The following is a 22,720-nucleotide window of genomic DNA, read 5'->3' as shown; positions in this document are numbered from 1 at the left end:
GACAGGAGACACAGTGAGAGGAGATCACAGAGAATCCCTCAGTAATAAACACACACAGCAGGACAGGAGACATGGAGAGAGAGAGAGGAGATCACAGAGACTCCCTCAGTAATAAACGCACAGCAGGACGGGAGACACAGTGAGAGAGAGGAGATCACAGAGAATCCCTCAGTAATAAACACACACAACAGGACAGGAGACACAGTGAGAGAGGAGATCACAGAGACTCCCTCAGTAATAAACACACACAACAGGACAGGAGACACAGTGAGAGAGGAGATCACAGAGAATCCCTCAGTAATAAACACACACAGCAGGACAGGAGACACGGAGAGAGAGAGGAGATCACAGAGACTCCCTCAGTAATAAACGCACAGCAGGACGGGAGACACAGTGAGAGAGAGGAGATCACAGAGACTCCCTTAGTAAAAACCACACACAGCAGGATGGGAGACAGTGAGAGAGAGGAGATCACAGAGACTCAGTAATAACCACACACAGCAGGACAGGAGACACAGTGAGAGAGAGGAGATCACTGAGACTCCCTCAGTAATAAACACACACAACAGGACAGGAGGCACAAAGATAAACATACAGAGCGCAGGGAGAGAGCGCCCCCTGCTGGGCTCCAGTGGGCTGGGAGCAGGGAGAGAGCGCCCCCTGCTGGCCCCACTCACCCCTCTCCCAGGAGTCTCCCCTCCAGGTACTGGCCAGGCTCCCCCTGCTGGGCTCCAGTGGGCTGGGAGCTGGGAGAGAGCGCCCCCTGCTGGCCCCACTCACCCCTCTCCCAGGAGTCTCCCCTCCAGGTACTGGCCAGGCTCCCCCTGCTGGGCTCCAGTGGGCTGGGAGCTGGGAGAGAGCGCCCCCTGCTGGCCCCACTCACCCCTCTCCCAGGAGTCTCCCCTCCAGGTACTGGCCAGGCTCCCCCTGCTGGGCTCCAGTGGGCTGGGAGCTGGGTGAGAGCGCCCCCTGCTGGGCTCCAGTGGGCTGGGAGCTGGGAGCTGCAGGGTGACCTGGCTGCTGGCACGTCTGTAATTGTGTGTTGTGACGGTCTTTTCTAAGAGTCGTCTCTGGAGAAAACAACCAGACTGTAGAGGTGTGTATTTTTGGAAATTGTTTCATCATGAAGCACGCTGGAGTCACTCCTCTCCCCTGTGCAGCTAAATAAAATTGGCAGGAAAATAACCACAATTATATACGTTTTATTTCATTCAAAATACGTACAGTTTTATTGTGATAAAAGAATTCTTATACAACTGTAAATGAAAGGAAAAGCACGGGATATCGAAACTTCCCTGACCAAGATGGCGGCCGAAGAGGCCTGGGGGGGGGTCACAGGATATTGACGTCACGAGAAACTGGTGTATCCCGTTGGCTGGAGCACTTCCTAGTTACAGGTCTCCCGGGCGTGGAATGCTGCAGTCAGGTGTCCGCTGGGCTGGGCCGATCCGGATCGCTTTCGCCCTCCTGGGACTTCGCTACGGACCGTGCTCGACCGGGACCAGGTACCGGACACGGCTGCGTGGGGGTGTGTTGTTGTCACGTCGCGATGCGACTGCTTTCTGAGGAAAAGCCGGATTGTTGTGTGTCTGAGCGCCGCGGTCGCCTCGATACAGGGGTCCGGACCCGGAGCCGGTGCCGGTCCGGCTCTCTGAGGGAGAGAGGTCTCCTCGATACAGGGGTCCGGACCCGGAGCCGGTGCCGGTCCGGCTCTCTGAGGGAGAGAGGTCTCCTCGATACAGGGGTCCGGACCCGGAGCCGGTGCCGGTCCGGCTCTCTGAGGGAGAGAGGTCTCCTCGATACAGGTGTCCCGACCCGGAGCCGGTGCCGGTCCGGGGGAGCTGTGGGCCGGCGGTGTGACAGGAGCCGATCGCTGTTAGAGAGCGACTCTCGTCTCCAAGGAGCGCAGGGCGGGGCGCTGAAGGCACACAGCTGTGTGTGATCCCTGAGTCACGGCACTGTGTCTCCTCTCTCTCCTCTCTCTCCCTCTCTCCTGTCTCTTCCTCACTCTCTCTCCTCTCTGCTGTCTCTTCCTCACTCCCTCTCCTCTCTCTCCTGTCTCTCATTCTCTCCCTCTCTCCCTCTCTCCTGTCTCCCCCTCACTCCCTCTCTCCTCTCTCCTGTCTCTTCCTCACTCCCTCTCTCCTCTCTCCTCACTCCCTCTCTCCTGTCTCCTGTCTCCCCCTCACTCCCTCTCTCCTCTCTCCTGTCTCTTCCTCACTCCCTCTCTCCTCTCTCTTCCTCACTCCCTCTCTCCTCTCTCCTCTCTCCTCTTCCTCACTCCCTCTCCTGTCTCTCCCTCACTCCCTCACTCCCTCTCTCCTCTCTCCTCTCTCCTCCTCACTCCCTCTCTCCTCTCTCCTCTCTCCTCTCTTCCTCACTCCCTCTCTCCTCTCTCCTCTCTTCCTCACTCCCTCCCTCCTCTCTCCCATCCCTCTCTCCAGTCTCTCCAGTCTCTCCAGTGCTCCGCTCTGCCCCAGAGCTACAGCCCCCCGGGCCTGTCTGTCCCAGTCCTTCGCTCCCGTCTCCCACACCAGCTCTCCCAGTCTGAGCAGTGGGCAGTCCAGGAAGTGGGCGATGTCGGAGCCCCCTGTCCACGTCCGGGCGCGCTGCCCGCTGTACCCGGGGTCCGAGGTCCAGCGCCTCCCGGTGCCGGACCAGCGTGTGCCCTGGGACCGAGAGTGGCCCCAGTACAGCCCCCCCACCTACACCGCGCCCACTGTGCTGAGACAACCAGTCTGGGCCGACCCAGAGATCGGGTGAGAGTCAGTGTGTGTGTATGAACCCCTCTCTCTCTCAGTGTCTGTATGAACCCCCCTCTCTCTCTCAGTGCAGTGTTCATGTACTGGAGTGTCCAGTCAGTGTGTGTGTATGAACCCCTCTCTCTCTCAGGGCAGTGTTAATGTACTGGAGTGTCCAGTCAGTGTGTCTGTATTAACCCCTCTCTCTCTCAGTGCAGTGTTCATGTACTGGAGTGTCCAGTCAGTGTGTCTGTATTAACCCCTCTCTCTCTCAGTGCAGTGTTAATGTACTGGAGTGTCCAGTCAGTGTGTCTGTATGAACCCCTCTCTCTCTCAGTGCAGTGTTAATGTACTGGAGTGTCCAGTCAGTGTGTCTGTATTAACCCCTCTCTCTCTCTCAGTGCAGTGTTAATGTACTGGAGTGTCCAGTCAGTGTGTCTGTATTAACCCCTCTCTCTCTCAGTGCAGTGTTAATGTACTGGAGTGTCCAGTCAGTGTGTCTGTATTAACCCCTCTCTCTCAGTGCAGTGTTAATGTACTGGAGTGTCCAGTCAGTGTGTCTGTATTAACCCCTCTCTCTCTCAGTGCAGTGTTAATGTACTGGAGTGTCCAGTCAGTGTGTGTGTATTAACCCCTCTCTCTCAGTGCAGTGTTAATGTACTGGAGTGTCCAGTCAGTGTGTCTGTATGAACCCCCCTCTCTCTCAGTGCAGTGTTAATGTACTGGAGTGTCCAGTCAGTGTGTGTGTATTAACCCCTCTCTCTCTCAGTGCAGTGTTAATGTACTGGAGTGTCCAGTCAGTGTGTCTGTATGAACCCCCCTCTCTCTCAGTGCAGTGTTAATGTACTGGAGTGTCCAGTCAGTGTGTGTGTATTAACCCCTCTCTCTCAGTGCTGTGTTAATGTACTGGAGTGTCCAGTCGGTGTGTCTGTATGAACCCCCCTCTCTCTCAGTGCAGTGTTAATGTACTGGAGTGTCCAGTCAGTGTGTGTGTATTAACCCCTCTCTCTCTCAGTGCAGTGTTAATGTACTGGAGTGTCCAGTCAGTGTGTCTGTATGAACCCCTCTCTCTCTCTCAGTGCAGTGTTAATGTACTGGAGTGTCCAGTCAGTGTGTCTGTATTAACCCCTCTCTCTCTTAGTGCAGTGTTAATGTACTGGAGTGTCCAGTCAGTGTGTGTGTATTAACCCCTCTCTCTCTCAGTGCAGTGTTAATGTACTGGAGTGTCCAGTCAGTGTGTGTATTAACCCCTCTCTCTCAGTGCAGTGTTAATGTACTAGAGTGTCCAGTCAGTGTGTCTGTATGAACCCCCCTCTCTCTCAGTGCAGTGTTAATGTACTGGAGTGTCCAGTCAGTGTGTGTGTATTAACCCCTCTCTCTCTCAGTGCAGTGTTAATGTACTGGAGTGTCCAGTCAGTGTGTCTGTATGAACCCCCCTCTCTCTCAGTGCAGTGTTAATGTACTGGAGTGTCCAGTCAGTGTGTGTGTATTAACCCCTCTCTCTCTCAGTGCAGTGTTAATGTACTGGAGTGTCCAGTCAGTGTGTCTGTATTAACCCCTCTCTCTCTTAGTGCAGTGTTAATGTACTGGAGTGTCCAGTCAGTGTGTGTGTATTAACCCCTCTCTCTCTCAGTGCAGTGTTAATGTACTGGAGTGTCCAGTCAGTGTGTCTGTATGAACCCCCCTCTCTCTCAGTGCAGTGTTAATGTACTGGAGTGTCCAGTCAGTGTGTGTGTATTAACCCCTCTCTCTCAGTGCTGTGTTAATGTACTGGAGTGTCCAGTCGGTGTGTCTGTATGAACCCCCCTCTCTCTCAGTGCAGTGTTAATGTACTGGAGTGTCCAGTCAGTGTGTGTGTATTAACCCCTCTCTCTCTCAGTGCTGTGTTAATGTACTGGAGTGTCCAGTCGGTGTGTCTGTATGAACCCCCCTCTCTCTCAGTGCAGTGTTAATGTACTGGAGTGTCCAGTCAGTGTGTGTGTATTAACCCCTCTCTCTCTCAGTGCAGTGTTAATGTACTGGAGTGTCCAGTCGGTGTGTCTGTATGAACCCCCCTCTCTCTCAGTGCAGTGTTAATGTACTGGAGTGTCCAGTCAGTGTGTGTGTATTAACCCCTCTCTCTCTCAGTGCAGTGTTAATGTACTGGAGTGTCCAGTCAGTGTGTCTGTATGAACCCCTCTCTCTCTCTCAGTGCAGTGTTAATGTACTGGAGTGTCCAGTCAGTGTGTCTGTATTAACCCCTCTCTCTCTTAGTGCAGTGTTAATGTACTGGAGTGTCCAGTCAGTGTGTGTGTATTAACCCCTCTCTCTCTCAGTGCAGTGTTAATGTACTGGAGTGTCCAGTCAGTGTGTGTATTAACCCCTCTCTCTCAGTGCAGTGTTAATGTACTAGAGTGTCCAGTCAGTGTGTCTGTATGAACCCCCCTCTCTCTCAGTGCAGTGTTAATGTACTGGAGTGTCCAGTCAGTGTGTGTGTATTAACCCCTCTCTCTCTCAGTGCAGTGTTAATGTACTGGAGTGTCCAGTCAGTGTGTCTGTATGAACCCCCCTCTCTCTCAGTGCAGTGTTAATGTACTGGAGTGTCCAGTCAGTGTGTGTGTATTAACCCCTCTCTCTCTCAGTGCAGTGTTAATGTACTGGAGTGTCCAGTCAGTGTGTCTGTATTAACCCCTCTCTCTCTTAGTGCAGTGTTAATGTACTGGAGTGTCCAGTCAGTGTGTGTGTATTAACCCCTCTCTCTCTCAGTGCAGTGTTAATGTACTGGAGTGTCCAGTCAGTGTGTGTGTATTAACCCCTCTCTCTCAGTGCAGTGTTAATGTACTGGAGTGTCCAGTCAGTGTGTGTGTATTAACCCCTCTCTCTCAGTGCAGTGTTAATGTACTGGAGTGTCCAGTCAGTGTGTGTGTATTAACCCCTCTCTCTCAGTGCAGTGTTCATGTACTGGAGTGTCCAGTCAGTGTGTGTATTAACCCCTCTCTCTCAGTGCAGTGTTAATGTACTGGAGTGTCCAGTCAGTGTGTCTGTATTAACCCCTCTCTCTCTCTCTCAGTGCAGTGTTAATGTACTGGAGTGTCCAGTCAGTGTGTGTGTATTAACCCCTCTCTCTCTCAGTGCAGTGTTAATGTACTGGAGTGTCCAGTCAGTGTGTGTGTATTAACCCCTCTCTCTCAGTGCAGTGTTAATGTACTGGAGTGTCCAGTCAGTGTGTGTGTATTAACCCCTCTCTCTCAGTGCAGTGTTAATGTACTGGAGTGTCCAGTCAGTGTGTCTGTATTAACCCCTCTCTCTCTCTCTCAGTGCAGTGTTAATGTACTGGAGTGTCCAGTCAGTGTGTGTGTATTAACCCCTCTCTCTCTCAGTGCAGTGTTAATGTACTGGAGTGTCCAGTCAGTGTGTGTGTATTAACCCCTCTCTCTCAGTGCAGTGTTAATGTACTGGAGTGTCCAGTCAGTGTGTCTGTATTAACCCCTCTCTCTCTCTCTCAGTGCAGTGTTAATGTACTGAAGTGTCCAGTCAGTGTGTCTGTATTAACCCCTCTCTCTCAGTGCAGTGTTAATGTACTGGAGTGTCCAGTCAGTGTGTGTGTATTAACCCCTCTCTCTCTCAGTGCAGTGTTAATGTACTGGAGTGTCCAGTCAGTGTGTCTGTATTAACCCCTCTCTCTCTCAGTGCAGTGTTAATGTACTGGAGTGTCCAGTCAGTGTGTCTGTATTAACCCCCCTCTCTCTCTCAGTGCAGTGTTAATGTACTGGAGTGTCCAGTCAGTGTGTGTGTATTAACCCCTCTCTCTCTCAGTGCAGTGTTAATGTACTGGAGTGTCCAGTCAGTGTGTCTGTATTAACCCCTCTCTCTCTCAGTGCAGTGTTAATGTACTGGAGTGTCCAGTCAGTGTGTGTGTATTAACCCCTCTCTCTCTCAGTGCAGTGTTAATGTACTGGAGTGTCCAGTCAGTGTGTGTGTATTAACCCCTCTCTCTCAGTGCAGTGTTAATGTACTGGAGTGTCCAGTCAGTGTGTCTGTATTAACCCCTCTCTCTCTCAGTGCAGTGTTCATGTACTGGAGTGTCCAGTCAGTGTGTCTGTATGAACCCCCCTCTCTCTCAGTGCAGTGTTAATGTACTGGAGTGTCCAGTCAGTGTGTGTGTATTAACCCCTCTCTCTCAGTGCTGTGTTAATGTACTGGAGTGTCCAGTCGGTGTGTCTGTATGAACCCCCCTCTCTCTCAGTGCAGTGTTAATGTACTGGAGTGTCCAGTCAGTGTGTGTGTATTAACCCCTCTCTCTCTCAGTGCAGTGTTAATGTACTGGAGTGTCCAGTCAGTGTGTCTGTATGAACCCCTCTCTCTCTCTCAGTGCAGTGTTAATGTACTGGAGTGTCCAGTCAGTGTGTCTGTATTAACCCCTCTCTCTCTTAGTGCAGTGTTAATGTACTGGAGTGTCCAGTCAGTGTGTGTGTATTAACCCCTCTCTCTCTCAGTGCAGTGTTAATGTACTGGAGTGTCCAGTCAGTGTGTGTATTAACCCCTCTCTCTCAGTGCAGTGTTAATGTACTAGAGTGTCCAGTCAGTGTGTCTGTATGAACCCCCCTCTCTCTCAGTGCAGTGTTAATGTACTGGAGTGTCCAGTCAGTGTGTGTGTATTAACCCCTCTCTCTCTCAGTGCAGTGTTAATGTACTGGAGTGTCCAGTCAGTGTGTCTGTATGAACCCCCCTCTCTCTCAGTGCAGTGTTAATGTACTGGAGTGTCCAGTCAGTGTGTGTGTATTAACCCCTCTCTCTCTCAGTGCAGTGTTAATGTACTGGAGTGTCCAGTCAGTGTGTCTGTATTAACCCCTCTCTCTCTTAGTGCAGTGTTAATGTACTGGAGTGTCCAGTCAGTGTGTGTGTATTAACCCCTCTCTCTCTCAGTGCAGTGTTAATGTACTGGAGTGTCCAGTCAGTGTGTGTGTATTAACCCCTCTCTCTCAGTGCAGTGTTAATGTACTGGAGTGTCCAGTCAGTGTGTGTGTATTAACCCCTCTCTCTCAGTGCAGTGTTAATGTACTGGAGTGTCCAGTCAGTGTGTGTGTATTAACCCCTCTCTCTCAGTGCAGTGTTCATGTACTGGAGTGTCCAGTCAGTGTGTGTATTAACCCCTCTCTCTCAGTGCAGTGTTAATGTACTGGAGTGTCCAGTCAGTGTGTCTGTATTAACCCCTCTCTCTCTCTCTCAGTGCAGTGTTAATGTACTGGAGTGTCCAGTCAGTGTGTGTGTATTAACCCCTCTCTCTCTCAGTGCAGTGTTAATGTACTGGAGTGTCCAGTCAGTGTGTGTGTATTAACCCCTCTCTCTCAGTGCAGTGTTAATGTACTGGAGTGTCCAGTCAGTGTGTGTGTATTAACCCCTCTCTCTCAGTGCAGTGTTAATGTACTGGAGTGTCCAGTCAGTGTGTCTGTATTAACCCCTCTCTCTCTCTCTCAGTGCAGTGTTAATGTACTGGAGTGTCCAGTCAGTGTGTGTGTATTAACCCCTCTCTCTCTCAGTGCAGTGTTAATGTACTGGAGTGTCCAGTCAGTGTGTGTGTATTAACCCCTCTCTCTCAGTGCAGTGTTAATGTACTGGAGTGTCCAGTCAGTGTGTCTGTATTAACCCCTCTCTCTCTCTCTCAGTGCAGTGTTAATGTACTGAAGTGTCCAGTCAGTGTGTCTGTATTAACCCCTCTCTCTCAGTGCAGTGTTAATGTACTGGAGTGTCCAGTCAGTGTGTGTGTATTAACCCCTCTCTCTCTCAGTGCAGTGTTAATGTACTGGAGTGTCCAGTCAGTGTGTCTGTATTAACCCCTCTCTCTCTCAGTGCAGTGTTAATGTACTGGAGTGTCCAGTCAGTGTGTCTGTATTAACCCCCCTCTCTCTCTCAGTGCAGTGTTAATGTACTGGAGTGTCCAGTCAGTGTGTGTGTATTAACCCCTCTCTCTCTCAGTGCAGTGTTAATGTACTGGAGTGTCCAGTCAGTGTGTCTGTATTAACCCCTCTCTCTCTCAGTGCAGTGTTAATGTACTGGAGTGTCCAGTCAGTGTGTGTGTATTAACCCCTCTCTCTCTCAGTGCAGTGTTAATGTACTGGAGTGTCCAGTCAGTGTGTGTGTATTAACCCCTCTCTCTCAGTGCAGTGTTAATGTACTGGAGTGTCCAGTCAGTGTGTCTGTATTAACCCCTCTCTCTCTCAGTGCAGTGTTCATGTACTGGAGTGTCCAGTCAGTGTGTCTGTATGAACCCCTCTCTCTCTCAGTGCAGTGTTAATGTACTGGAGTGTCCAGTCAGTGTGTGTGTATGAACCCCTCTCTCTCTCTCAGTGCAGTGTTAATGTACTGGAGTGTCCAGTCAGTGTGTGTGTATTAACCCCTCTCTCTCTCAGTGCAGTGTTCATGTACTGGAGTGTCCAGTCAGTGTGTCTGTATTAACCCCTCTCTCTCTCAGTGCAGTGTTAATGTACTGGAGTGTCCAGTCAGTGTGTCTGTATTAACCCCTCTCTCTCTCAGTGCAGTGTTAATGTACTGGAGTGTCCAGTCAGTGTGTGTGTATTAACCCCTCTCTCTCTCAGTGCAGTGTTAATGTACTGGAGTGTCCAGTCAGTGTGTGTATTGACCCCTCTCTCTCAGTGCAGTGTTCATGTACTGGAGTGTCCAGTCAGTGTGTGTATTGACCCCTGTCTCTCTCAGGTCCTTCTCTCCTCAGTTCAATGCTCTGGACGGGTCAGTGGACAGACGGAGTCACGAGCTGGTCTATCGGGTGCAGGACGGTCAGCCGCTGTGAGTCTCTGTGTGCCGGTGCACCGCGCCGTGTTTCCAGTTCTCCGCGCGTCCCGCTGTCGTCCCGGTTCTCCGCCTGCCTGAGTCCCTCTCCCCTCTCCGTCTCCAGGAACCCGCGCGGACGGACCGGCCTCGCGGGCCGAGGGCTGCTGGGCCACTGGGGCCCCAACCACGCCGCCGACCCCATCGTCACCAGGTGGGCTGGGAGACTACGCCTCCCAGAATTCCGTTTTACCCACAGTTCCTCAACGTGGCGGGGCCCAAGTGCAGCCTGGGAAATGGAGTCTTTTCTGTGCTGCTTGACTGAGTTCAGGTCCAGGTTGATTGGCGTGACTCTCACACACCGGTCTAGGGCCTGACGAAATGCGAGTTAGCTACAGTAGCCCGCGTGTTCAGTGGGGTTCAGGGTTGGCGCCTGGCCTGCCTGTCGTGTGTCCCACGCTGTCCCCGTCATCCCGGGCTGAGACGGGTTCAAGAGCCCCAGGCGCTGGGGGTTTGCCAAGTTTCCTGTGTTGAGTCAGTCCCGTTGACAGTGACTGAACACACTCCATTCCTCGCACCCTCGTTTTTCCCACCGGGCCGGACGCTGGGCAGTGTAAGACCAGATCACTGTGTCGGCCCGATAGTCTCTTGTGTGAGGAACCTGTCTGCTCACAGACCCCAGCTCACTCTCCAGAGACACACACACACTCACACACACACTCACACACACACTCACACACACACTCACACTCACAGACACACACTCTCACACACTCTCACACACTCTCACACACTCTCACACACACTCTCACACACTCACAGACACATACACTCACACTCACACACACAGACAGACAGACAGACAGACACACACACACACACACACACACACACACAGACACACACACTCCAAGAGACACACTCACACACACACAGACAGACACACACACACACACACACACTCACACTCACACTCACACACAGACACACACACACACACACACACACACACACACACACACACACACAGGGAGTGAAGCTGGGGGTCAGCGCGCAGGGTCAGACATTTGTACAGCGCCCCTGGAGCAGCTGCGGTTCAGGGGCCTCCCTCAGGGGCCCAGTGGAGTAGGATTCCTCTGCTGGGCCACAGGATTCGAACCGGCAGCCCTCCAGCCCCAGGCACAGGTCCCGAGCCCCAGAGCCAGCGCCCCGCCGCCCAGAACAGAAACCGGGCTCGATCCGAGCTGTGACCCGACGCCATTCTGCAGTCCGCGCGTGTGACTGGATGGAGAGCTGATACAGTCGAGAGGGCGTCTCGAACCCTGGCCCGCCGTCGGTCTAGCCCCCGCTGCGTCACAGAGGGCGGGCTCGGAGCTCGGCGTGACAACGGGCCGATGGCTCCAGGTCCCAGTGTGCGCCGCCGCTGATGCACGCTGGGTGTTGTAGTTTCCCCCCGCCTCGGCCTGCTGGGAGGTGTAGTTCCTGAGCACGTGTGTCCGTGTGTCGCCGGGCAGGTGGAAGAGGGACGCGGAGGGGGAGCAGGTCTTGGACCCGAGCTCAGGCCTCCCGGTGCTGCAGTTCATCTCCATCAAGCGCAAGGACTGTGGAGAGTGGGCCTTACCTGGGGTCAGTGTGTCCACCTGTCTGTCTGTGGAGAGTGACCACACCTGGGGTCAGTGTGTGTGTGTCTGTGGAGAGTGGGCCTTACCTGGGGTCAGTGTGTCCACCTGTCTGTCTGTGGAGAGTGACCACACCTGGGGTCAGTGTGTGTGTGTCTGTGGAGAGTGACCACACCTGGGGTCAGTGTGTGTGTGTGTGTGTGTGTGTGTGTGTGTGTGGAGAGTGACCACACCTGGGGTCAGTGTGTGTGTGCCAGCGGTCAGTGTCGGTGTCTGTGGAGAGTGACCCTGCCAGTGGTCAGTGTGTGTGTGTCTGTGGAGAGTGACCTGCCAGCGGTCAGTGTGTGTCTGTGTCTTCGGAGAGTGACCCTGCCAGTGGTCAGTGTGTGTGTGTCTGTGGAGAGTGACCCTGCCAGTGGTCAGTGTGTGTGTGTGTGTCTGTGGAGAGTGACCCTGCCAGTGGTCAGTGTGTGTGTGTGTGTCTGTGGAGAGTGACCCTGCCAGTGGTCAGTGTGTGTGTGTGTGTCTGTGGAGAGTGACCCTGCCAGCGGTCATCTGTCCATCTCTGTGTGCAGGGGATGGTGGACCCGGGGGAGAAGGTGTCGGCCACCCTGCAGAGGGAGTTTTCCGAAGAAGCTCTGAACTCTCTGGCTTTGCCTTCGGAGGAGAGGGCCAGGCTGAGCCAGCGGATCACAGAGCTCTTCAGCAGCCCTGGCCTGCAGGTCAGAGCAAACGAGCACGGAGATCATTCACCTCTGCACCATGTCTCATCTATCTCTGGCCCTCCCTCCCTCGCTCTGTCGCTCTCTCACTCCCTGCCTCCCTGTGTATCTCTCTCACTCTCTCTCCAGGTATATAAAGGCGATGTAGACAATCCCAGAAACACTCTCTCTCTTCCTCACTCTGTCGCTCTCTCACTCTCTACCTCCCTGTGTATCTCTCTCACTCTCTCTCCAGGTATATAAAGGCGATGTAGACAATCCCAGAAACACTCTCTCTCTTCCTCACTCTGTCGCTCTCTCACTCCCTACCTCCCTGTGTATCTCTCTCACTCTCTCTCCAGGTGTATAAAGGCTATGTAGAAGATCCCAGAAACACTCTCTCTCTTCCTCTCTGTCTCTTTCTCTCTCTCCAGGTGTAGAATGGCGATGAAGACGATCCCAGAAACACTCTCTTCCTCTCTATGTCTCTCACTTTCTCTCCAGGTGTATAAAGGCTACGTAGACGTTCCCAGAAACACTCTCTCTCTTCCTCGCTGTCTCTCTCTCTCTCTCTCCAGGTGTAGAAAAGCGATGAAGATGATCCCAGAAACACTCACTCTCTTCCTCGCTGTGTCTCTCTCTCTCTCTCCAGGTGTAGAAAAGCGATGAAGATGATCCCAGAAACACTCACTCTCTTCCTCGCTGTGTCTCTCTCTCTCTCCAGGTGTATAAAGGCTACGTAGACGATCCCAGAAACACTCACTCTCTTCCTCGCTGTCTCTCTCTCTCTCTCCAGGTGTATAAAGGCTACGTAGACGATCCCAGAAACACTCACTCTCTTCCTCTCTGTGTCTCTCTCTCTCTCTCCAGGTGTAGAAAAGCGATGAAGATGATCCCAGAAACACTCACTCTCTTCCTCGCTGTGTCTCTCTCTCTCCAGGTGTATAAAGGCTACGTAGACGATCCCAGAAACACAGACAACGCCTGGATGGAAACAGTAGCCGTGAACTTCCATGATGAAACAGGTGAGCTCATTGGTCATTATGATTCTGGCTCTGACCGTGCTGGCTGGGTCGCTCCTGATCCTGCGGGCAGGAGGTAGGGGCCCTGAGCTCGGTCATCGTTGTCGTTTCTGCTGTTGCCAGGAGACAGCGTCAGTGGCCTCCCCCTGCACGCGGGCGACGACGCGGGGCAGGTGGCGTGGGTGGACGTGGACTCCTCCCTCAGGCTGTACGCCAGCCACGCCCACTTCCTGGAGACCGCCGCCCGCCACCACCACGCCCACTGGGGCTGAGCCGGGGCGGCAACGTCCTCACGCCCCCGGCGGCGAGCCGCCTGGACCGCGGTGAAATCGGTGCTTTCGGACGAGCTGCCCGCCCCCCCCGCCCCCCCCGACCCCTCGCCCCCCTCTGACCGGATGACCTCGCCCTTCGATGACCTCATCCCCGATGACATCACCCCCCCGGACAGAGCACGCTGGCGATGTCGTCGCCTCGGCCTCGCTGGCGCGGGACCCCTGGGTGGGGTGCCCCAGGCTCCCGGACAGAACATCAGGGTCACGACCCCGGGGTCAGAGGTCGGGGTCAGAGGTCAGCAGGGGGAATTCTCTGCTGTGTTCTGTCAGTAAACTTCGATAAATAAACTCCTGTCAAATACAGTCTCTTTGAGCTCAGTCACTTGGAATACGGGGATATGGGAAAACGAGAATAGGGAATACGGGAATATGGGATAGGGCCTGGAGATACGGAGGAAGTCAGTGTGTCTGTTTCTCTCTCTCTTCCCTCTTTCTGTATCTGTCTGTCTCTCTCTCTTCCTCATTCTCTTCCTCTCAAATTGAACTTCAGAGTCTTATTGAAGTGATACAAGTTACAGTGTTGTCAAACCAAAAACAGTGAACAGAATATTTCCACACATTACTATTATTATTATTATTATTATTATTATTATTATTAATATTAATATTATTATTATTTGAGGGAAAGGCTCGCTGTTCCTCAGGCTGGGACTGGAGAGAATCCCTCTGCGTGCCTGATCCGTCCCCGGCACTCTCCAGTTATCCAGAGGAGGCGGGGCGCTGGCACTGGGGCTCAGGAGCTGTGCCTGTGGCTGGAGGGCTGCCAGTTCGAATCCCACGGCCCAGCAGAGGAATCCTCCTCTGTTGGGCCCCTGAGCCAAGTCTGTGAGAAGACAGATTCCTCACACAAGAGACTGTACCTGGCCGATACAGCGATCTGATCTTCTCTTATATAACCTTCGCTCCTCTAACGCTGCCCTCCTGTCTGTCCCCCAAGCCCGTCCACACTCTAGGGGTGACGGGGCTTCTCCTGCTGCGCCCCCAAGCTCTGGGACTCTCTCTGCCCGAGGACATCAGAGAGTCTCCTTCAGATCCAGACTCAAACCTCCTTCTCTAGAAGAGTCTGTACTGACCTGGTCTCGTTCCTCACCCCTCTCTGCCCCCCTCCCCGGTCTCCCCTGTGTGTGGCAGTGAGAATTGGCCCAGGGCCGATACAGCGATCCGATCTCGTGTCCAGGCGTGTCCAGGACCGGACACTCCCCCGCCTGCCTCGTCACACCCCGCCCCCCCTCAGACACCCGGCCTTCCCTACCACTCCTCCAGGAAACCTCTGGGCGCTCTGCGTTGTCTGTGTGTCCAGTGGGTTGTGTGTCTGTGATTCGTGTTGTGTTTTTCCCCTCTGTCCCCTCAGCCTCAGCTTCACACCTGTGTCAGCGAGTGTGTTTGTGTGGCTGTTCCTGGAGAGTAGCCCACCCCCCTCTGTGGAGGACAGAGGGGGGTCTCACCTCCTCTTCCTGCTCTCCTCCCTCCTCTCTGCCCAAATGGGCTGTTTCAACATCAGGCCTGACTCTGCTGCTGCTCCTGTCTGTGTCCCTGGAGCTCCCCAAATCGCACCCCCCTGGGTCAGCTGTCCTGCAGGTCTGTCTCTCCGCCCGTCTGTCTTTCTCTCTGTCCTGCTCACCTCTCTGTCAATTCAAGGTGCTTTATTAGCATGACCGAGGGGTACAATCAGTGTTGCCAAAGCAGATAAAAATAATAAAATGAACACAAAACAAAACAAAAAATAAAAGTAAAATAAAATCTACAGACATTTACAACAGAAACATGTCATGTCAATACGCCTGTATTATTATTATCGAGAGACGGGCTCACTGTCTGTTCCTCAGGCTGGGACAGGAGATCACACACTGTATTATTATTATTGAGAGACGGGCTCACTGTCTGTTCCTCAGGCTGGGACAGGAGATCACACACTGTATTATTATTATTGAGAGACAGGCTCACTGTTCCTCAGGCTGGGACAGGAGATCACACACTGTATTATTATTATTGAGAGACGGGCTCACTGTCTGTTCCTCAGGCTGGGACAGGAGATCACACACTGTATTATTATTATTGAGAGACGGGCTCACTGTCTGTTCCTCAGGCTGGGACAGGAGATCACACACTGTATTATTATTATTGAGAGACGGGCTCACTGTCTGTTCCTCAGGCTGTGACAGGAGATCACACACTGTATTATTATTATTGAGAGACGGGCTCACTGTCTGTTCCTCAGGCTGGGACAGGAGATCACACACTGTATTATTATTATTGAGAGACAGGCTCACTGTTCCTCAGGCTGGGACAGGAGATCACACACTGTATTATTATTATTGAGAGACGGGCTCACTGTCTGTTCCTCAGGCTGGGACAGGAGATCACACACTGTATTATTATTATTGAGAGACGGGCTCACTGTCTGTTCCTCAGGCTGGGACAGGAGATCACACACTGTATTATTATTATTGAGAGACAGGCTCACTGTCTGTTCCTCAGGCTGGGACAGGAGATCACACACTGTATTATTATTATTGAGAGACGGGCTCACTGTCTGTTCCTCAGGCTGTGACAGGAGATCACACACTGTATTATTATTATTGAGAGACAGGCTCACTGTCTGTTCCTCAATATTCAGCTAGTGTGTATTGTCTGTTTAGGGTTCTGTAGCATTCCAGTTTGTGTTGTGTTTGTGTGTGTGTGTCCCAGTGTGTGAGATATTGCTGTTTGATCTGTGCTGTGATGTGGTTGAGTCTGGGGGACGTGGTGAGAACCTGCTCTGGCAGGATCGTGGTGGGTTGGGGGTGTTGGGGTGCCCCTGCTCTCACCCCTCTCTCCCTCGGTGTTTATTCAGGACAAAGTGCAGCTCTGACACCTCCACAGCTGCCCTCTGCAGACAGGGGAGGAGAGAGAGACCCATTACAGCCCATTAGAGACCCCCTGGGACCCTCACACCAGCAGCTGAGGGGATGAAGAGGGCCTCTCCAGGAGAGCTCTTTCCTCTCTCTGCTGTGTCCCCTGTCTCTCTCTCTCTCTCTCTCTCTCTCTCTCTCTCTCTCTCTCTCTCTCTCTCTCTCTCTCTCTCTCTGTCTTTATCCCTCTGTCTCTCAATTCAATTCAAGGTGCTTTATTAGCATGACCGATGGGTACAATCAGTGTTGCCAAAGCAAATAAAAATAATAAAATTAACATGGAACAAAACAAAAAATAGAAGTAAAATAAAATCTACAGACATGTTACAGACATTTACAACAGAGACATATTATAAAATATTGACATCTACTGTAGGTGGCTGGAGCATTATTGGGAGACAGACTCACTGTTCCTCAGGCTGGGACAGGAGATCTCTCTCTCTCTCTCTCTGTCTTTATCCCTCTGTCTCTCTCCCTCTGTCTCTCTCTTTCCTTTATCCCTCTCCCAGTCTTTATCCCTCTGTCTGTCTCTCTCTCCTTTACCCCTCTGTCTCTGTCTTAATCCCTGTCTCTCTATCTCTATCTCTGTCTTTCTCTCTTTATCTCTATCTCTCTCTTTATCTGTCTTTATCTCTCTCTATCTCTGTCTTTCTCTCTTTATCTCTCTCTATCTCTCTCTTTATCTGTCTTTATCTCTCTCTCTGTCTTTCTCTCTCTATCTCTCTCTTTATCTGTCTTTATCTCTCTCTATCTCTGTCTTTCTCTCTTTATCTCTCTCTATCTCTCTCTTTATCTGTCTTTCTCTCTATCTCTCTTTCTCTATCTCTCTCTTTATCTGTCTTTATCTCTCTATCTCTGTCTTTCTCTCTTTATCTCTCTCTATCTCTCTCTTTATCTGTCTTTATCTCTCTCTATCTCTGTCTTTATCTGTCTGTCTTTATCCCTTTATCTCTCTTTATCTCTCTCTGTCTCTCTTTATCTGTCTCTATCTCTCATCTGTCTGTCTTTATCCCTTTATCTGTCTTTTTCTCTCTTTATCTCTCTATTTCTCTTCATCTGTCTTTATCCCTTTATCTGTCTTTATCTCTCTCTATCTCTGTCTTCATCTCTCTTTATCTCTATCTCTGTCTTTATCTGTCTGTCTTTATCCCTTTATCTGTCTTTATCTCTCTTTATGTCTCTATCTCTGTCTTTATCTCTCTTTATCTCTATCTCTGTCTTTATCTGTCTGTCATCATCCCTTTATCTGTCTTTATCTCTCTCTACCTCTCTTTATATGTCTGTCTTTATCCCTTTATCTCTCTTTATCTCTCTCTCTCTCTGTCTCTTTATCTCTCTTTATCTGTCCCTATCTCTCTTTATCTGTCTTTATCCATTTATCTGTCTTTATCTGTCTCTCTATCTCTCTTTATCTGTTTGTCTTTATCCCTTTATCTCTCTTTATCTCTCTTTATGTCTCTCTATCTCTGTCTTTATCTGTCTCTCTATCTTTGTCTTTATCTCTTTATTTCTGTCTTTATCTGTCTCTCTATCTCTGTCTTTGTCTATCTTTATCCCTTTATCTCTGTCCTTATCTCTCTGTCTTTATTTCTGTCCTTATCTCTGTCTGTCTCTCTACCTGTCTGTATCTCTCTCTCTGGTGCTCTGTGTGTTTTATCTCCCTGTCCCTCTCTTTATCTCCATCTCTCTCAATCAGGGGAGACTTGTCCTCTCCAGTGTGTCTCTGTGTGTCTCTCCCTGTCTCTCTCTCTCACTCAGAAGAGCACACTCCTCTCCAGTGTGTCTCTGTGTGTCTCTCCCTGTCTCTCTCTCTCACTCAGAAGAGCACACTCCTCTCCAGTGTGTCTCTCCCTGTCTCTCTCTCACTCAGAAGAGCACACTCCTCTCCAGTGTGTCTCTCCTGATGGGATGGGGGAGGAGGAGCAGGAGGGTGTGAACAGTTTGAGCCATTTGGCTGGAGTGTGAAGGAATCTCAGTCACCTACATAAGACCCAGACCCTGAGACACAGAGACAGCAGCCCATTGAGTCACCGAGGGAGACACAGGCTTCAGCTGGTACACACAGACTGGGAGAGGGACACAGCTCCAGCTGAGACACAGACTGGGAGAGGGACACAGCTCCAGCTGAGACACAGACCGACTGGGAGAGAGACTGGTTTAAACTGAGACACAGACTGGGAGAGACTGGTTTAACCAGAGTCAAACGCTGACTGGGCTTTCTGGACCAAAGGGAGAGACGGGGAGAGGGGAGAGATAGGGGAGAGAGAAGGGAGAGAGAGAGGAGAGAGAAGAGAGAGAAAAGGGAGAGAGGGGAGAGAGAGAGGAGAGAGGAGAGACTGAGGAGAGAGAGAGGGGAGCGACTGAGGAGAGAGAGAGAGAAGAGAGAAAGGGGGGAGAGAGGGGACAAATACAGACGTTGAGGTACCCTGGCAGTTACCCCACGACGAGGACACTGCCCCGCTGAGCCCCGAGAGAGGAAGAATGCTGGGCTCAGAGGTGTACACCAGCCTGGGGGGGGCGCTGTCCCTGCGGTCTCAGTCTCTGGGGACACTGGGGGCCACAGTGGGACCGGAGCCCTACCGCCTGACCGACTGCTGCTACCACAGGGGTGAGTCTCTGGACCCAAGTGTGTGTGTGTGTGTGTGTCTGATATTAACCATCACTACCACAGGGGTGAGAGTGTGTGTCTGTCCTGTCTGATATTAACCATCACTACCACAGGGGTGAGAGTGTGTGTGTCCTGTCTGATATTAACCATCATCACCACAGGGGTGAGAGTGTGTGTGTCCTGTCTGATATTAACCATCACTACCACAGGGGTGAGAGTGTGTGTGTCCTGTCTGATATTAACCATCACTACCACAGGGGTGAGAGTGTGTGTGTGTCTGATATTAACCATCACTACCACAGGGGTGAGAGTGTGTGTGTCCTGTCTGATATTAACCATCACTACCACAGGGGTGAGAGTGTGTGTGTGTCCTGTCTGATATTAACCATCACTACCACAGGGGTGAGAGTGTGTGTGTCCTGTCTGATATTAACAATCACTACCACAGAGGTGAGAGTGTGTGTGTCCTGTCTGATATTAACCATCACTACCACAGGAGTGAGAGTGTGTGTGTGTGTGTCCTGTCTGATATTAACCATCACTACCACAGGGGTGAGAGTGTGTGTGTCCTGTCTGATATTAACCATCATCACCACAGGGGTGAGAGTGTGTGTGTGTCCTGTCTGATATTAACCATCACTACCACAGGGGTGAGAGTGTGTGTGTCCTGTCTGATATTAACCATCACTACCACAGGAGTGAGAGTGTGTGTGTCCTGTCTGATATTAACCATCACTACCAAAGGGGTGAGAGTGTGTGTGTCCTGTCTGATATTAACCATCACTACCACAGGGGTGAGAGTGTGTGTCCTGTCTGATATTAACCATCACTACCACAGGGGTGTGAGTGTGTGTGTCCTGTCTGATATTAACCATCATCACCACAGGGGTGAGAGTGTGTGTGTGTCCTGTCTGATATTAACCATCATCACCACAGGGGTGAGAGTGTGTGTGTGTCCTGTCTGATATTAACCATCATCACCACAGGGGTGAGAGTGTGTGTGTGTGTCTGATATTAACCATCACTACCACAGGGGTGAGAGTGTGTGTGTCCTGTCTGATATTAACCATCATCACCACAGGGGTGAGAGTGTGTGTGTGTGTCTGATATTAACCATCACTACCACAGGGGTGAGAGTGTGTGTGTCCTGTCTGATATTAACCATCATCACCACAGAGGTGAGAGTGTGTGTGTCCGGTCTGATATTAACCATCACTACCACAGGGGTGAGAGTGTGTGTGTCCTGTCTGATATTAACCATCATCACCACAGAGGTGAGAGTGTGTGTGTCCTGTCTGATATTAACCATCACTACCACAGGGGTGAGAGTTTGTGTGTCCTGTCTGATATTAACCATCATCACCACAGAGGTGAGAGTGTGTGTGTCCGGTCTGATATTAACCATCACTACCACAGGGGTGAGAGTGTGTGTGTGTCTGATATTAACCATCACTACCACAGGGGTGAGAGTGTGTGTGTCCTGTCTGATATTAACCATCACTACCACAGGGGTGAGAGTGTGTGTGTCCTGTCTGATATTAACCATCACTACCACAGGAGTGAGAGTGTGTGTGTCCTGTCTGATATTAACCATCACTACCACAGGGGTGAGAGTGTGTGTGTCCTGTCTGATATTAACCATCACTACCACAGGGGTGAGAGTGTGTGTCCTGTCTGATATTAACCATCACTACCACAGGGGTGAGAGTGTGTGTGTCCTGTCTGATATTAACCATCATCACCACATGGGGTGAGAGTGTGTGTGTGTCCTGTCTGATATTAACCATCATCACCACAGGGGTGAGAGTGTGTGTGTGTGTCTGATATTAACCATCACTACCACAGGGGTGAGAGTGTGTGTGTGTCCTGTCTGATATTAACCATCACTACCACAGGGGTGAGAGTGTGTGTGTGTGTCTGATATTAACCATCACTACCACAGTGGTGAGAGTGTGTGTGTCCTGTCTGATATTAACCATCACTACCACAGGGGTGAGAGTGTGTGTGTGTGTCTGATATTAACCATCACTACCACAGGGGTGAGAGTGTGTGTGTCCTGTCTGATATTAACCATCACTACCACAGGGGTGAGAGTGTGTGTGTCCTGTCTGATATTAACCATCACTACCACAGGGGTGAGAGTGTGTGTGTCCTGTCTGATATTAACCATCATCACCACAGGGGTGAGAGTGTGTGTGTCCTGTCTGATATTAACCATCACTACCACAGGGGTGAGAGTGTGTGTGTCCTGTCTGATATTAACCATCACTACCACAGGAGTGAGAGTGTGTGTGTCCTGTCTGATATTAACCATCACTACCACAGGGGTGAGAGTGTGTGTGTCCTGTCTGATATTAACCATCACTACCACAGGGGTGAGAGTGTGTGTGTCCTGTCTGATATTAACCATCATCACCACAGGGGTGAGAGTGTGTGTGTCCTGTCTGATATTAACAATCACTACCACAGGAGTGAGAGAGTGTGTGTCCTGTCTGATATTAACCATCACTACCACAGGAGTGAGAGAGTGTGTGTCCTGTCTGATATCAACCATCAGTACCACAGGGGTGAGAGTGTGTGTGTCCTGTTTGATATTAACCATCACTACCAAAGGGGTGAGAGTGTGTGTGTCCTGTCTGATATTAACCATCACTACCACAGGGGTGAGAGTGTGTGTGTCCTGTCTGATATTAACCATCACTACCACAGGGATGAGAGTGTGTGTGTCCTGTCTGATATTAACCATCACTACCACAGGAGTGAGAGAGTGTGTGTCCTGTCTGATATTAACCATCACTACCACAGGGGTGAGAGTGTGTGTGTCCTGTCTGATATTAACCATCACTACCACAGGGGTGAGAGTGTGTGTGTCCTGTCTGATATTAACCATCACTACCACAGGGGTGAGAGTGTGTGTGTCCTGTCTGATATTAACCATCACTACCACAGGGGTGAGAGTGTGTGTGTCCTGTCTGATATTAACCATCACTACCACAGGAGTGAGAGAGTGTGTGTCCTGTCTGATATTAACCATCATCACCACAGGAGTGAGAGTGTGTGTGTCCTGTCTGATATTAACCATCATCACCACAGGGGTGAGAGTGTGTGTGTCCTGTCTGATATTAACCATCACTACCACAGGTGAGAGTGTGTGTGTGTCCTGTCTGATATTAACCATCACTACCACAGGGGTGAGAGTGTGTGTCCTGTCTGATATTAACGATCATCACCTCAGGGGTGAGAGTGTGTGTGTCCTGTCTGATATTAACCATCACTACCACAGGGGTGAGAGTGTGTGTATCCTGTCTGATATTAACCATCACTACCACAGGGGTGAGAGTGTGTGTGTCCTGTCTGATATTAACGATCATCACCTCAGGGGTGAGAGTGTGTGTGTCCTGTCTGATATTAACCATCACTACCACAGGGGTGAGAGTGTGTGTGTGTCTGATATTAACCATCACTACCACAGGGGTGAGAGTGTGTGTGTCCTGTCTGATATTAACGATCATCACCACAGGGGTGAGAGAGTGTGTGTCCTGTCTGATATTAACCATCACTACCACAGGAGTGAGAGAGTGTGTGTCCTGTCTGATATCAACCATCACTACCACAGGGGTGAGAGTGTGTGTGTCCTGTTTGATATTAACCATCACTACCAAAGGGGTGAGAGTGTGTGTGTCCTGTCTGATATTAACCATCACTACCACAGGGGTGAGAGTGTGTGTGTCCTGTCTGATATTAACCATCACTACCACAGGGATGAGAGTGTGTGTGTCCTGTCTGATATTAACCATCACTACCACAGGAGTGAGAGAGTGTGTGTCCTGTCTGATATTAACCATCACTACCACAGGGGTGAGAGTGTGTGTGTCCTGTCTGATATTAACCATCACTACCACAGGGGTGAGAGTGTGTGTGTCCTGTCTGATATTAACCATCACTACCACAGGGGTGAGAGTGTGTGTGTCCTGTCTGATATTAACCATCACTACCACAGGGGTGAGAGTGTGTGTGTCCTGTCTGATATTAACCATCACT

General features: G+C 51.0%; 1 protein-coding gene across 5 annotated transcripts; it reads left to right on the top strand.

Annotated features, from left to right (window-relative positions):
* Positions 1-1,360: 1,360 nt before the first annotated feature.
* Positions 1,361-13,483, top strand: nudt9 (nudix (nucleoside diphosphate linked moiety X)-type motif 9). 5 transcript variants are annotated; one of them, XM_069186294.1, is made up of 8 exons: positions 1,362-1,505; positions 2,436-2,759; positions 9,435-9,524; positions 9,634-9,720; positions 11,021-11,132; positions 11,701-11,847; positions 12,767-12,851; positions 12,972-13,483. In XM_069186294.1, exons 1-8 carry the CDS (start codon positions 1,414-1,416, stop codon positions 13,118-13,120), a joined length of 1,086 nt encoding a protein of 361 aa, XP_069042395.1. In that variant the 5' UTR covers positions 1,362-1,413; the 3' UTR covers positions 13,121-13,483. The 5 variants fall into 5 exon arrangements, with proteins under 5 accessions (XP_069042398.1, XP_069042395.1, XP_069042397.1 ...); XM_069186296.1 differs by having other exon boundaries at positions 1,363-1,505; positions 2,454-2,759; XM_069186295.1 differs by having other exon boundaries at positions 1,364-1,505; positions 2,445-2,759.
* The last annotated feature ends 9,237 nt before the right edge of the window (positions 13,484-22,720 follow it).

The sequence above is a fragment of the Lepisosteus oculatus genome, unplaced genomic scaffold (genome assembly GCF_040954835.1).
Source record: "Lepisosteus oculatus isolate fLepOcu1 unplaced genomic scaffold, fLepOcu1.hap2 HAP2_SCAFFOLD_366, whole genome shotgun sequence".
In the NCBI taxonomy this organism is placed as follows: Eukaryota; Metazoa; Chordata; class Actinopteri; order Semionotiformes; family Lepisosteidae; genus Lepisosteus; species Lepisosteus oculatus.
The sequence above is the reverse complement of the archived record's forward strand: the minus strand, read 5'-3'. Positions and strand labels throughout refer to the sequence as shown.